General features: G+C 46.8%; 1 protein-coding gene across 2 annotated transcripts in view; it reads left to right on the forward strand.

The window, feature by feature from the left end:
• LOC134586559 (nectin-1-like) overlaps positions 1-14,046 on the forward strand; it is a 78,323-nt gene extending 64,277 nt beyond the window's left edge. The window contains exons 6-9 of one of the 2 annotated variants that reach the window (XM_063442155.1): positions 6,798-6,903; positions 10,097-10,144; positions 13,796-13,896; positions 14,028-14,046. In XM_063442155.1, the coding sequence (XP_063298225.1) occupies positions 6,798-6,903; positions 10,097-10,144; positions 13,796-13,859 (218 nt within the window). In that variant the 3' untranslated portion in view covers positions 13,860-13,896; positions 14,028-14,046. Of the gene's footprint in view, positions 1-6,797; positions 6,904-10,096; positions 10,145-13,795; positions 13,917-14,027 lie in introns of those variants that run through there. The other variant, XM_063442146.1, reaches the window with a different exon arrangement.
• The last annotated feature ends 1,469 nt before the right edge of the window (positions 14,047-15,515 follow it).

Here is a 15,515-nt window from a genome sequence, read left to right on the forward strand (position 1 = left end):
GTACTATGTTTTTAGAATGTGAATACAAGAGGCTGTATGTGCGAGTACAGACAGTTCTTCTTCCCCCTCAATCTAGAGTCCTGTCTCTTATTGGGGGAATTGCTATATCACTACAAGGGATTGCTTTGCTCTGCATACTCCCTTAGCTAATCAATACTAAGCTCTTTTAAGAGCTTGTTCCTGCTTCACTCTCTTGGAGGAGAGGTTCACCCACCTGGTGCCTTGTCATAGGTCCAGGGTGGGTAGGAGACGGCGAGACCCCAACCAAGCTGTGGCGGTTCGTGGGGTCTGCGGTGGTGGTGGTGTCTGTGGAGCGCTTGGAGCTCTCTGTAAGCGCTAGGAGCATCCTTCAACGGAGGTATCCAGTCGATCCGTTACATATACATATGAGAAGTTTATCAGGCGGTGAAAGAAATTTCTGAAACCTCTCTTGCAGTTACATTTCAAATCGATCCTCACCTTTATTCCACCTATGGCATCTGTTTCTCATACCTCCCAACTTCTTCCCTATGGAAGAAGGGGTGCGAGGGCAGAGTCCTGAGGTGGTTCGCAAGTGACGCGAGTTGTGTCACTCGTGACGCCGGCAATGGGTTGTGTTGCCTAGAAAAGGGGCAGTCTCATCTGAAAAGGAACGGGTTAGCCAAAATAGGGGTGGGTCTAACAGGCATCCTGGCTGACCCCAGCTATCAGGTCCATGTAGGCCGGACAGCACCTCAAAATCAGGACTATCCTGCTAAAAGTCGGACAGTTGGGAGGCATGGTTTCTTCCTGCTATCTCTCTCCAGTAACTCTTTCATTCTTGTTTAATGTTTCAGAATTTTCCAAAGCCAGATAAGCAAGGCCTGAGTTCTATAAATATTTGCAGATATTCTCATTCTTGAGAATGTTACACGTAATTCCCAGATTTTACTAGTTACATGACGTAAAGTCATGATTTTATTAAAGACACGGAGGCGAGTATTATGCATAACTCTTTCTTTATTTCCTCAGCAGCAAAGATAGAGGAATATAAATATTATCAAAATGAAAGAAAAAACTGTATAGGCACAACAGGCAACCAATCACATAACAGAGGGAGTAACTATATAAGTCCTGTGTCTCCCACAATCCCCCTCTTTCTTGCGAAACCGAAGACCAGGTAAGAAGAACGATATCCCACTTGACCAGAACAGGAAAACGGAACAAAGCGATAACTTCAAGCTAAAAAAGACAGAAAAATATGGTAATTTCCAAACTCGAAACTGTAGACTTACCAAATACAATCGTCGTGAGTCATAGACAAAACTGAACTCTGAAAAATATAAAAAACAAAATTAATAATCAGTATAAAACTGCATAAAGCCGTACTCAATGACATAAAGACAGACCAAATTGCAACATACCTGAAGAGTCCAAGAGCATCTCATATCTAAGTCCCACACCGGGAGGGTGGGAGGGAATAATACTCGCCTCCGTGTCTTTAATAAAATTCCCAGATTTTACTAGTTACATGACGTAAAGTCATGATTTCATTAAAGACATGGAGGCGAGTATTATTCCCTCCCACCCTCCCGGTGTGGGACTTAGCACAGCTTTAAACTTGCATAATATATCTATCACCTGAGATGCAATGTGTTCAATTGGTCTGAAGTAGAAGTCACGAAAGGTCGATTCTCGAGACCAATCTGCCGCTCGCATAATGTCCTCCAGACGACATCCGACTGTAGATGCTTTCGAGGCCATAGCACCGCGCACAGAATGAGGTGTAAATACAGAGGTGTATATACCTGCTGAAGATAACAGCCAACGTGCCAGGGTTGGTGTTGAAACGGGCCGGTGAGGTGATTTAAAGGAGATGAATAGGGCATGTAGATCGGATGAACGAAAGGATCGTGTAGCGTCCAGGTAAGCCTTAAGGCAGTCCACCGGACAGAGCGCCGGACACCCTGAGAATCTTGGGTACATAAACGACCTGGATGCAGACTTAGTCCTCCTGGAAATGTTAAAAGTAACGCCTTCCAGAGTGAAGGCAATGGCATCCCATTCCAGGGCCCTGACGTCGGAGACCCTCTTACATGAAATCAAACAGAGTAACATCACCAGTTTGGATGACAGTTGTTTAAGAGTCAGTTCCTGGTTAGGGTACCACGATGATAGGAACTGCAACATCACGTTGACATCCCAAAAGGCAGAAAAGTGAGGGCGAGGAGGACGAGCGAGGTGAATACCCTTAAGAAGGCGACATACGAAAGGATGCCTGCCGACAGGTGCACCGTCCAGAGCCTTGTGACCGGCCGAAATAGCCGAGCGGGAAAGGTTGATCGTGCGGTATGGCTTTCCCGAGTCAAATAAGAACTTGAGGAACTCCAGGATCAGATGGAGAGGGGCAGATACGGGATCCATTGCCCGTTCCACGCACCATTTAGACCACGATCTCCATGAAATCGATAAGCTGCTCGTGTACCCAGAGCCCAGGCGTTATCGAAGAGCAGGAGAGTTGTCCGCTGAACATCTGGGACAACCCAGGGTCCACTGAAAGGAACCATGCTACCAGGGGCAACTGGTGCTGTAACACCAACCCGTGCGAGTTCCCATCCGGATCCAGAAGGAGGTCCCGGAAGACCGGTATCAATCGAGGGTAGTCTATCGACAACTCCATCAAGCGAGGGAACCACGGTCGGGATCTCCATAGAGGGATGACTAGTGTCAGACAGCAGTCGTGGCGAACCAATTTCGAGATCGTGCGCACGATCATGTTGAATGGGGGAAAGGCATATAGGTGACCCCGCGGCCACTCTTGGAGGAAAGCATCCGTCGCCACCGCTGCCGCTGCTGTTCGGGATGCGAACAGATCCATCTTGAATCTCCCCCACAGCTTGTCCAGGGTCTGGAACACCGAGGCGTGTAAGTGCCAATCCCCAGAGTCTGTTAAGTGTCTGGAATTCCAATCCGCTCCCGAATTGTCCAGACCTGGGATGTGTTCCGCCGTCACCGAGACGTTGTTGTAGAGGCAGAACTGCCAGAAATCTTTTGCCAGAATCGCCAACATCCTTGATTTGGTTCCTCCCAGGTGATTTATGTAACGGACAGCCGAAACGTTGTCCATCTTGAGAAGAACGCAGCAATTCGCCCGTCCTGGGGTAAGGCTGCGGATCGCGAAGGCCCCTGCCAGGAGTTTCAAGCAGTTGATGTGTAGCGACTTCTTAATGTCGGACCATCTTCCTCCTGTGGAAACGTCGCCACAACGAGCACCCCAGCCGCGTAAGCTGGCATCGGACTCTATCACCACGTCCGGGATGGAACCGAAAATGGCTCTCCCGTTCCATGCCTCCATGTGTGCCAACCACCACACCAATTCGTCTCTGGACTCCTCGTCCAAGCGTATCCGAGATTCGTAGGAGAGACCTGATCGAAGATGAGACCTCTTGAGTCGCTGGAGGGCTCGGTAATGTAGCGGGCCCGGGAAGATCGCCTGAATAGAGGCTGCATGAAGGCCAATAATTCTCGCCAATTGCCTGATGGACAAGTCCGAAACACGAAGAGCCCGCCGAATTTCCTTCTGGATGGCCTTTATCTTGGATCCCGTAAGGAATAGGAATTGCTGGACGAAATCCACTTGGAAGCCCAGAAACTCTATCGACTGGGTGGGGGTCAGGACCGACTTGTCCCAGTTGATCAGAAAACCCAACTTTTGCAAAAGGCTGATCGTCCATTTCAGATGTAACAGGAGATTTTCTTTCGATTGGGACAAGATCAAAATGTCGTCCAGGTAAATAACTAGACGAACCCCCCCGGGTTCGGAGGAACGCCACCACAGGCTTCATGAGCTTGGTTAAGCACCAAGAAGTCGAGGAGAGTCCGAACGGCAGGCAGGTAAAGCGCCAACGCCGCCCGTGACATGTGAAATGCAGGTAGTCCCGGTATTCTGCCGCGATGGGAACTGTAAAGTAAGCGTCTTTCAGGTCCAGTTTGGCCAACCAGTCTGACTGATGCAGAAGGTCTCTGAGGCAGTGTATACCCTCCATCTGGAAGTGTTGGTAACGGAGGAATGCGTTGAGAGGGCGGAGATTTATCACAGGACGGACCCCGCCCCCTTTCTTTGGCACCAGGAACAAATTGCTCGTAAAGCCTCGGGCGGTGAACGGCAACTCCTCTATTGCGCCCATGGACAACATTTACATGACTTCCGCGGAAATCATCTCGTCCTGGTCTGGCGGAAGATTCAGCTCTCTGGGGGTATAAAACTGGACAGGCATGGAAACAAACTCCAGACGATATCCCCTTACGCATTGCAGTACCCAAGCATCTGAGGTGATATCTGCCCACCCTTGGTAAAACAAGGCTAGCCTCCCCGCTACCCGTACATGAGCGAAAGGGGAAGAAAGGGTACTCACCGTAAGGACGTCTGCTGGGAGCGCCACCGCGGGGGTATCTGGAGCCCCAAGCTCGTCCCCTAGCAGGAAAGAAGGGAGGGGTTCTCGGGTCCTGAAATCCCCGGGAGGGAAAGAAGGAACCTCTGGTTGCACGGAATGCGCCTCGGAAACCATGGCCGGGTGGACTGTTCCTGCTACGCCCGGCCCCTCCGAAAACCTTGGGCGCGAACACGCGTTTCATGTTCGCCTGCGCCTTATCAATCGCCGTAAAGGTCTTGACATACAAACCCATGTCTTTAGCAAAGGAGGTGCCAAATAGCAAGCCCTCATCAGTCGGATCAGGTTCCGCCACAGTCATAGCGGCCAGTTTAGGGTCGATCTCTAGGAGGATCGCTTTACGTCTCTCCCCAGACATAGCCGTATTAGCGTTCCCAAGCAAGCAGATAGCACGTTGGACCCAACCAATGGCCACGTCCACATCCAAAACTGAGTCCCCAGTTCTGGCGGCATCGAGAAGCTCGTATAGCTTCGATAGGGGCCCTAGAGTATCCAGGATCTTGTCCTGGCATCCCTTCAGGGAATGATCAAGACCCTTCTTGGGTTTCCAGCCCGACTTATTCAGGAACTGGGCAATCTGGGGGTCAATGTCTGGGGTCTTACAAGCTGCGCCCGGGAGGGAAGGGCGTGGGCATTCGGCGTGAAGTTTATTCTTGGCCTTCTTTAGAAAGGGGGGTGCGGATGCGCTTAGCCACATATTGGGCAATATGATCTGGAGGGACCCATTCAGCGGACCGGGGGTGACGTAGGTTGTCCGGGTCGAACAGGGGATTACCCTGTGGGTCAAAAAGCATTTTGGCATCCCCAAAGGGGCCTAATACTTGACCCCGGGCCTTGGCAGAGGACCCCGAGGGGGTCACGCCCGTAAGGGGCAAATCCTCGCCAGATTCACCTTCGTCAAAGGAGTCATACTCCATAATGTCGGATTCGTCTTCCACACTCCGGTCAGTATCCGACCCATCATCTAGGGCTCTAGCCCGTTTCCACAACCTAGCCTTTTTAGCCCGGCCAGGGGCTCCTTTGCGCGTGGGGTGCGCGCTATCTGTGACCGCCTCCAGCGTGTCTGTCATGGCAGGTAACACCTGCATCGAGGAGTGGGAGCCGACATGTCTAGACTTGGCCCTTGCCTTACGGGCTCCAGGCACAGTCTGCACTGGTCAGACTGTGGGGTGACCAGTGCAGGTAAAACCATAGAATGCAGGGACTGTGAAAATGAGGAAGAGACAGCTCCCATGGCTGAGGCAATAGCCTTCTGTATGGAAGAAGCCATAGTGGCCTCTAGCAGGGCCTGAAACTCTTGAGAGGCCATAGCACCCTCAGCATTATCTATGTGAAGGTGCCTAGAGGGACCTGCAGGCCCATCCTCCCTATCCTGCATATTGGGCAATAACAGTGAGGATAATGAAAAAATAACTGAAACAGAGCACTAAGGAAGCAGGGTTGATTAACCCACGGAATAACAGTGAGAGTACAAAAAGGATCAGACCGTTAGTGTTCCCAGGGGACCCAGAGAGGCAACGAGGTGACCGACCGCACGGCAGCACAGTACCCGGCAGGGGAAGGGGCGCGTGTCCCCTCCAGCGCGGGCAGCCTGCGAGCGGAGAGAGTAGTGCACGCAGCCGCGGCCGTGGAAGAAGAAACGGCCGCGGCAGAGAGGTAGCGCCGGGTCGGGGAGAAAAAAAAACCCAGGGGTCCCTGAGGCAACAATAATGCACTCAAGGGCAATATAAAATCAAGTTCATACAAATAAAATGCAAACAGAAAATAGAACCAAGAGCTAAGAGTAAAACACTTATCTGTCTGAGGAAGCAGCAAAGAAAGAGGGGGATTGTGGGAGACACAGGACTTATATAGTTACTATCTCTGTTATGTGATTGGTTGCCTGTTGTGCCTATACAGTTTTTCTTTCATTTTGATAATATTTATATTCCTCTATCTTTGCTGCTGAGGAAATAAAGAAAGAGTTATGCATAATATGAGCCTCCGTGTCTGTAATAAAATCTTTGCAATCCAAGGCACAGCCATGAGAAACATTTCATAAAATTAAACAATTTCTGGGTATATCCAACCCACCCCTGGCAACCGCTATGCTAGCAGAGATAATTCATTTTCTGTTTAGAAATAGTAATGATGTTGGACAAGAAGTCCTGAGATGTAGTCGATATTTTTACTCATCCAAAGGTGCTTTAGTTCTGCTGTACGTGTTTATCTAAAATATGTTTCAAAGCATCACTCACAATGTTATTTCAGTTCTGGAAAATGAATTTAAAAGCTGACTCACCCTTCAGTCAATAGTTCTTAATGCATTGTGGTTTAAAATATAATTTTACGTTACATAAGTAAAGAATGATTTGTAATCTAATCTATTCTCTGTACTTCCCCTTCTAGATTCTGCTTGTCAAGTGCCTCTTGTTTTTCTAGTTATTTTCGTTATTTTGGTGATTGTTCTATCAGTTGGTCTCATTTATCTCATCCGGGAAAGAAGAAATAACAGGTACTTTGTAAAAACACATTTAGATATACTAAAGTATTTTTAGCTAATATGGTTAGATTTATATTATTTTGTTTATGCACAATATCCACCCCTTAGTTGGATTATGCCATTATGACAAAATATCAAAGATTTATAATAACAAACACTGGGGTCGATTGCAATCCATCATCCGTATTAGATTGATAACTTTTTCTGAACTTTCTTCTGGATTTGCGCTAATATTCTTAAATAGTTCCTTATCCAAAATCCACAAACCACTCTTCTGCTGGTGGTGCCTATAAAATCACAAACGTTATTCATGAAAAAGCGTGATATCATGATACTAATCATTGCCTATCATGCAGTCTCGAGCTCAAGAGACCAAGATCGTGAGGTTAATGACTAACAAAATGGGAAAAAGCCAGTCCTATAAGATGACAGCAAGTGCATTTTTGAAACCACGGTGGGCACTATAAGTTTCACCCACAGGAAGCCATTTTAGATATGCCAGAAACCAGGAAGAAGGTCAGACAGCCAACAGCTCAGCAGGATAGAGCGTGTGTGAATGTATCCTGCTGGTAGGGGATAATCGTAAAAACAATCTAGAATGGTAGTGGGGGAATGAGGAGAGTCCCATGGAGAGTGTGAGACTCTAGGCTTGGCAAGTTACCCTTAACAATGACTCTCTGGGTAAGATGGAATCCAGGACCTCCTGGTCCCGTAGCAATTTAATTGTTTGGAAGTTGTTATGGTGCCCAAGGGGGTCCTTTAAAGGGAAACTGTGAACAGTTAAAGCATTTTAGCTTGCTGAAATGCTGTATTTGTGAAGTGTGTCCTTTTTTTTTTTTTCATTTAATAAAAAGTGCAGATATCAATAGAAATAGTAATTTCATAAATTAACCTGGTTACACCCCCCTCACTGTCAATCAGAGAACCGTCCTGTTACCAGGGCTGGACTGGCCCACCGGGATACCGGGAAATTTCCCGGTGGGCCGGCATACTATCGGGCCTACCCGGTCTGACAGGAAGTACTCACAGAGAGCACAGGCTGGGAGGGAGGGGCTATAGGGACACATAAGGGCTGGGGGGCTAATATGGGGGGTGAATTGAGACACATGGATGTCTGGGGGGATAAATTTAGAAGCATGGAGGGGTGGCAGGGGCAATGTTCTCAATGATACACGTTTACTGACAGACACACACTGACAGACACACTCTCAGAGTCACATGCACTCACTGATACACAGTCACTAACTGACAGGCACATGCACACATTCACTGACACACTCACTGACAGACACACACCTACTGGCAGATACACACTGACAGTCACACACACATTCAATGACAAACACAGACGTCACTGACAGATTACGACTTACTGATTTGGCATACAGACATTCACTGACAGACACATACACTCACTGACACACACACATTCACTGACACACTGGCAAACACTTAATGACAAACACACACTCTCACTGATTTGACAGACACTCACAGACACATACACACTCACTGACAAACATACACACATTCACTGACAAACATACACACATTCACTGACAGACATACTCACACACTCACTGACAGACACACACACACACACACATTACTAATATTATTAATGTAATATTTTCCACACAGCCTCCTTACCTGGAGAGCTGCAGTGGATCTATCCCTGGGATCCAGTGGGGCTGCGGTAAGGCGGGCAGCATGCGCTCATCAGAGGCAGTGAGGAAACTGTAATCCTCCTGCTCTGCTCCATTGTGGGCTTTCTAATGATGCTGGGAGCAAGAATATAATGTCATATATTCCGGCTCCATGCATCAGTAGATGGCTCGCAAGGGAGCATAGCAGAAGGATCACAGCTCCCTCGCCGCCTCTGATGAGCACATGCTGCCTGCCTCACGGGTCAGCAATGTGCTTCCTCCATGACAGAACGAAGCACCGGGACATCCCTACATTTGGGGGAGCACAAGGCGGCATGGGATGATGTAGGGGGCCCATGGCCCCCTCGGCTTCCACCCCCTCCACCTCCATAGCAACGCCCCTGCTGAGAGCATGACATGCTGATATGGAACGTTTACAGCAGTAATACAATGAGGAACTAGGACACACAGGGCTGTCTTAATGCATGGGCACGCTGGGCAGATGCCCGGGGGCCCTACAAGCATAGGGGTCCCATAAGCTTGCCAACTTTTCAGTATATTATTCCGGGAGATTTATTCAGAACCTTCAAACTCACCTTGTGAAAATGTTTAGCTGGACTAATCACCTTAGTATCAGCTGTTATCTGTACATACATTCTTGCTGTGGTGAATACATATCTTGACCTTGGTGAAAACAACGTACACTTACTAATTGTACATAAGCAAGACAAAATCGACACACAGAATGTTTTTAAGCCATCAAGCTTAATAAAGTTAATCTAATATTTTTATCAGTCCATGTCAGCCGCCGCCCCCTGCTACCTACCTAATGTTTGTGCGGATTAATCTCTGCTGTACATGTTTTAATGTTTAAACACTGTTTTTTTCTGAGATATCAATAAATATAAGATACATTTTATCGATAGTTGACATTTTTATTCCTGGGAGTGGTTGTGGAGGCAGGCCCCCAGTGCACTGCTTTGCCCTGGTGCCTATAATGCTGCTAAATTAGACCCTGGGAACACAGGCACCTGGTAGACTTTCAGTTTGCGTCCAATGACATAAAAATGTTTTGACACCAAACCAAGAAGCAGCCCCAGTAGCTTGCTAGCACCATGAGCTATATAATGGCCTGTAGAGGTTGTAGTATTAGAAGGGTCCATTTGATATCTTGTGCCCAACTTCAGCACCTACCCATATATTCAGCACCTACTTATTAATGCCACATTCAGCCATGGAGTACATACTGGTAGCTTACACAGTACAAGTTAATCTCCTTCACTCACTGAGCTGTACTCGGGCAGCTGAATTGGGAGTTCACATTAAATATAATACAAATATAAAAATAATGAGCACATGAAAAAAATTACAGGGCCAGTTTCCTAGCATCATAAACACAGTAAATGTTGTAGTGCTTATGGTGGTTGAAGAGTCCCCAATTCTCAAGCTGCTCTTCCAAGCCTTGCAGTACTAAATGTATGTATATTATCTGCAATTCACTATGATTAATAATATCCATGCTAATAAATATATTGATTCCTATGTACTTTTCTCTACAGACAACCAAAATATCATGAAGCGGATGACGGAGAGATTGAAATCACACAGTAAGGATGGCATTAAAAAAACGCTCATTGTGATCTAATTTGTGCCTCACAAATGAGGATTGTTTAGGGTTCAAATGATAATTTTTGGCATTTCAATACTGACCTTGTTAGTAGGACTAGTCTGATATCAGTGGCAGAACTAAGTCAAAGAGAACCCCAGGCCAAAATGTAGACCCACAGTTGCATGAACGAAGACTTAAAAGTATGGTGTATATGTGTGTGTGAATGCAGGAGTGTATGTGTGTGTATTTGTGTGTATTGTTGTTAGGGGTGTATTGACATACACACATACACTTCCACAAACGCTGATACACATCAATACACAGATCCTGCCTCAAAGATATACACAGACATACATACTGTGTCACAGAGGTACAACTAAACACAAATTGATGCACACTTACAAATACATTGAAGCATATACACACACTGACATACAATGACACATTGAATCACACGCACATACAGATGCACACAGTAACATACACAATGATACAGAGACACAACACAGATATGCACACACTGACACACCCATATAGAAATAAATAAATTACATTTATTTTTTTTGTGTGTGCATGAGGTAACAACAGTGCTTGCACAGCCACAACAGCTTTCACAAGAGTGGTTTTTTGGTGCATATAACAGAAATATGGCATGTAGACAACTTGCACATTTTTGTAGGTATAAAAAAACATGCTAGGCTAGGTTTGCTTTTAATCGAGCTAGGTGTGAACTTATATATGTATAGTGATGCATTGTTAAGGGAGAAAGCTTTGTATGATTAAGGCACTGGTTGCACGTTTCCAAGGTTACATGTAGACCATTTTTTTTTTCCACTGCTAGTGTTCAACTCGCTTAAATTGCCATTTTAGATAGGGTTAGCTATTCAAACAATGTGTAAGCTTTTAAGGTAAACATATGTACACTTAAGCAGTTAAAAACTCTGTGTGGGGTGAGATAATGACAGCACACAAACTGTAACTTTACAGTTAGTTAGTTTACATGAAGCAGTACCTGCATTAAGGGGTATGTTAGTAACGTCCAGATAGAACAATCTGTGTCTGGCTGACTCTGGTCTGCTACTTGCACTCATCCGATTCCAGCTGGGTGCCAGACGCCGTCATCGTGGGCTCTCATCGCCTGAAGTGTCAGATGCTGTTGCGTGGTTGAGTGCCAGGCATCCGGCTTGTGGTGGCTTATCTCGCGGCTGTGCAGGTCGGTGTGGTGTTTCATGCCCCTGGTTTTCGGTCTCGTTCTGCGGGGTCGTTCAGTCCCATGGATAGTGGTCGTGGTAAGTACTGGAGGTCTTCGCCGGTGGGCAAAGGTAGGGCTCTGGTGTGTCTGGCTTTGCTTTTGCTTGTGCTGAGGCGAGGCTTATGGCCTGGGCAGCCTTCTCCGCATGATCCTCTTCCCTGCCGGAGCCGCGGGTATGTTCCGTGTGCGTGGGAGGTGCCGTTTAGGTAAGAGACTGCCCGCCTGCTGTGGGGCATGTTGCAGTGCCCTGTTCTCCAGCTTCAACCAGAATGCTGCCATGATAGCCTCTAGTTTGGTCTGTAGCTTGGTCTCAGTGCTGAGATCTTGATTGCGAGGGAGGCACGAGGTGACCACCATTAGGGGTGAGTCGTCAGTTAGGTGAGTCGCTTGTCTGCTGGCCTTCACCTCCCCTTCGCCTCTGTGGGGTGTAGTGTTGGACCGTGTTCACCCCCAATGGTCCCGGGGGGGGGGGGAGGGGGGTTTAACGGGGCTTCTGCCTCTCCGTAGCGGTCGCTGGGTATCCTCGAAGCGGGAGAGCGGCCGTCTCTCCCGCCCGGTGCATACAAGGGCCGCATGCAAGAACTGGGATGTTTTCAGCTTCCAGGAATTGTGTACAGATCCTTGCAACATGGGGCCGTGCATTATCATGCTGCATTATCATGCTGAGGTGATGGTCATGGATGAATGGCACAACAAAGAATTTCTGCACAAACTGTTAGAAACCATCCCGGTGCATACAAGGGCCGCATGTCGTCTCGCGTGTGGTTATTCATTTTTTACCGGTTCACCGCCCCCTACAACCGAGCCCAGCAGTGTCAGGCGTCGGAGTGGGCTCCAGGTGGTCCCTGAATCAAGCTTTGTGAGGCTGATTGCCGCTTTTGTTAGCAATATTGTGGAGGAGCTTCAGAGGAACACATCTGTCCTCCATGACAGTTAGCCCCCCCCCCCCCCAGAATTACATATTTTAGACACCCTGCTGTTGGTGCAGTAGGGTGGATTTCCTGTGGTCCAGTAGGAGTGATGTGGGGCAGATGGGAGTGGGCTGGGGCAGATAGAAGTTGGTTTAAGCTGGTCCAGGCTGCTTTCTCCCTTCTCTCAGTGCAGCTGTGAGTGTGTCCAAAGAAGAAGTGTACTCTCTGCCGGTAAATTATTGGAAATATTGCTAATTTTAAAAAAAGAGTTAGTGTTTGGCTGATGTGGTCTACTTTTTTTCAGTTCCCTTGTCAGTGTTAGTGAGTAAACTTGTTTCTTGTAGTATAGTGGAAATGACTTAATTTAAATGATCACTATGGGCACAAAGAACATTTCAGCTCATTGACCCTTAACCCTGCAACTTTTGGTTGCATAACTGACGCTGGACGCCCTCACGCTATGCATCCAGCGTCACCCGAAACCCCATAGGAAAGCACTGTATAATGCTTTCCTATTGGGGAAGTCCTAATGCGAGCATGGCTATTGCACACCAGGTCTCGTGATGTAGGCAGGTCTGAGAGACATTGGCACCCCTTTCTGCACCATGGGGGAAGAGGGGGGACACTAAAGGGAGCTATAGTGCCAGGAAAACAACGTTGTTTTCCTAGCACTGTAGTTTCCCTTTAAGGATATTGTATAGAGATATTTCCTGGGCACCATAACTTAATAGACTCCAGTTTATCGGTTCTACTATTTCTATGTTCTTTTATCTGCACTCATATTTTCTTCTATGTATTCTCAAAACATACTCTATTTGTGAGAAAGAGAGAGAGATAAATACTTACCTACAATGAACAAAATTATAAACGCAAAAATAATGGAAAATAATGGTGGCCACACAAAATATTGACACTTTGGGCCCAATTTGGACTTAGGGGTGTACTCACTTTTGTTGCCAACGGTTTAGAGATTAATGGCTGAGTGTGCTGAGGTATTTTGAGGGGACAGCAAATTCACACTGTTATACATGCTGTACACTTACTACTTTTCATTGTAGCAGTGTCATGTCTTCAGTGTTGTCACATGAAAACATATAATAAAATATTTACAAAAATGTGAGGGGTGTACTCACTTTTGTGAGATACTGTATGTAAGTTTGTATGTATGTGTCTCTGTATGTCTGTGTTTGTCTATGTGTGTGTATGTCTATCTGTGTCTGTGTGTGTTTGTATGTGGGTGTGTCTGTATATGTGTGTGTTTGTGTGTCTGCATGTGTATCTGTTTGTCTGCATGTGTGGGGGGCAACGTATGGGAGGGTAGACGTACTGGGGATGGCGACGTATGCAGGGGGGAGGGGGGGCAGGGCTATTTTCGCACCGGGGCCCCGTGCTTTCTAGTTACGCCTCTGCATACATACAATACATACAGAATTGTTTGGTTTATTTTGCTACAAAAACAGGTGTGCTGTATGCTTTTTCTACACAGGCAAGAAGATTCACATGATGGAAAAGGTCGAGGCCAGCAGGAAGCTGCAGAGGGTCAGTTATAGATCTATTTTCAGCCTTAAATGATGGCCATTCTACTGGGTATGCACCGGACCAAAATAGCTCACGCTATCTAAACACATTCTTTTGAGTTAAAAATGTCTCGCTAACAGACTTTTTTTTTTAAATATAACTCCCTTCGCTCAGCGTTTAGCAATTATTTTTTTTCACAGATTTAGCTCTGGAGTTCTGATACACATACAGATGCACACACATACCCAGGGGCACACATTCACACACAGACACACATACCATATACACACAGATAACACACACATATATTTATATATATGTAGATGTAGATGTTAAGACACACACACAGACAACACATGCACATACATAACACACACACAGATAACACACACACATACTGATAATACATACACAGACATATACACTCACAAATCACATTACATAGTTTTAAACCCCCCCCCCCCCCTGCTTCCATACCATTTTAATGCAGGAGGGTGGGTCCCTGGGATCCAGTGACATCTGTAATGGAAGTCTGCGCCAGGCTTTCCAACCTCTGGTCCTGGCTCTCAGGCTTCCTGTTCTTCCCTCTCTCCCTTTCCCTCAGTTTTTTGGTACACTGACTTGTACTCACTTCCTCCCAGGACTGTGGAAGTACACATACCAAGGCCCAGTCACGCTGTTAAAGGGCTTTGGCACCTGACTGGGTCCCTGATCGAAGATGACCATCGGGTGGTGCACCGCGGCTGCACCAGCGATAGTTCCACCACTGACTTGTACCCCCTAGTGGAGCAGCAGAAAATTTGCAGCCACCACCTCCTTAAATTGCCTCTCACTGGAAATTCTGGAAATCAGCAGTTATTGTTCTGCCCCCTTTGGAGATGATCTTCTACCCTGCCAGTGCGTGTTTATTAAGCGAGTACGGTCGGAAAAAATAGAGACCTGGGCTAGTGACAGAAACCATTCATTCAGTTTCAGCTTTGCCCTACCAGGATACATTACCCATTCATTGGCTGCTATTGTTGGTTTCCTGACTCTCTTGGATTGCAGTCCCTCTGTAGGTATATCCCTTATTGATGGACTGTGCAAGTTCACTCTGTAATAAGTGCCCACTAAGCAGCTTTGGTCAATATTCACTGGCCAGTGGCCTTGTGTGATGGAGTACCTCTGCAAGGTCAGTTTCCTCTCTACTACAGAGACTCAGGAGCTCTTCAGAGCCACTCACCAAAGCTTGACTGTCGTCTCTGATAACCTCTTTCACTGGACCAGTCTGCAGCTCTCTCCTTCCAGGCAAGTATCACCCCCTTTGCCTACATTGTCTCCATCTACTGCCTTTACAAAGGCACTTGTGGCTCTTAGACCTAACTCTTTCTTAACTTGTCCCAAGGAATCGGGGACCAGTACAGCCAGCCAACAGGTCTGACATTTCTGTTACTGGTATTTATTTTCACTCAGAACTAGCCCCTATCGGTATTACATTAAACCTATGGTGACACAATACATATAACCAAATATGTGGAGTCATACAGGCACTCATAATAACACAATAAAATATTTATAAAGGGGCGTGGAAGATAAATATGCCCCTGCCTGCAAAAGCCATAATTTGCAAATCTACCTGAATATACAAATTGAGGGTTACCCTTCTCTTCAGGTGTGCAGCCCCCTTGTGATCAGTTATTGTAGCACTG

The sequence above is a fragment of the Pelobates fuscus genome, chromosome 1 (genome assembly GCF_036172605.1).
Source record: "Pelobates fuscus isolate aPelFus1 chromosome 1, aPelFus1.pri, whole genome shotgun sequence".
NCBI lineage: Eukaryota > Metazoa > Chordata > Amphibia > Anura > Pelobatidae > Pelobates > Pelobates fuscus.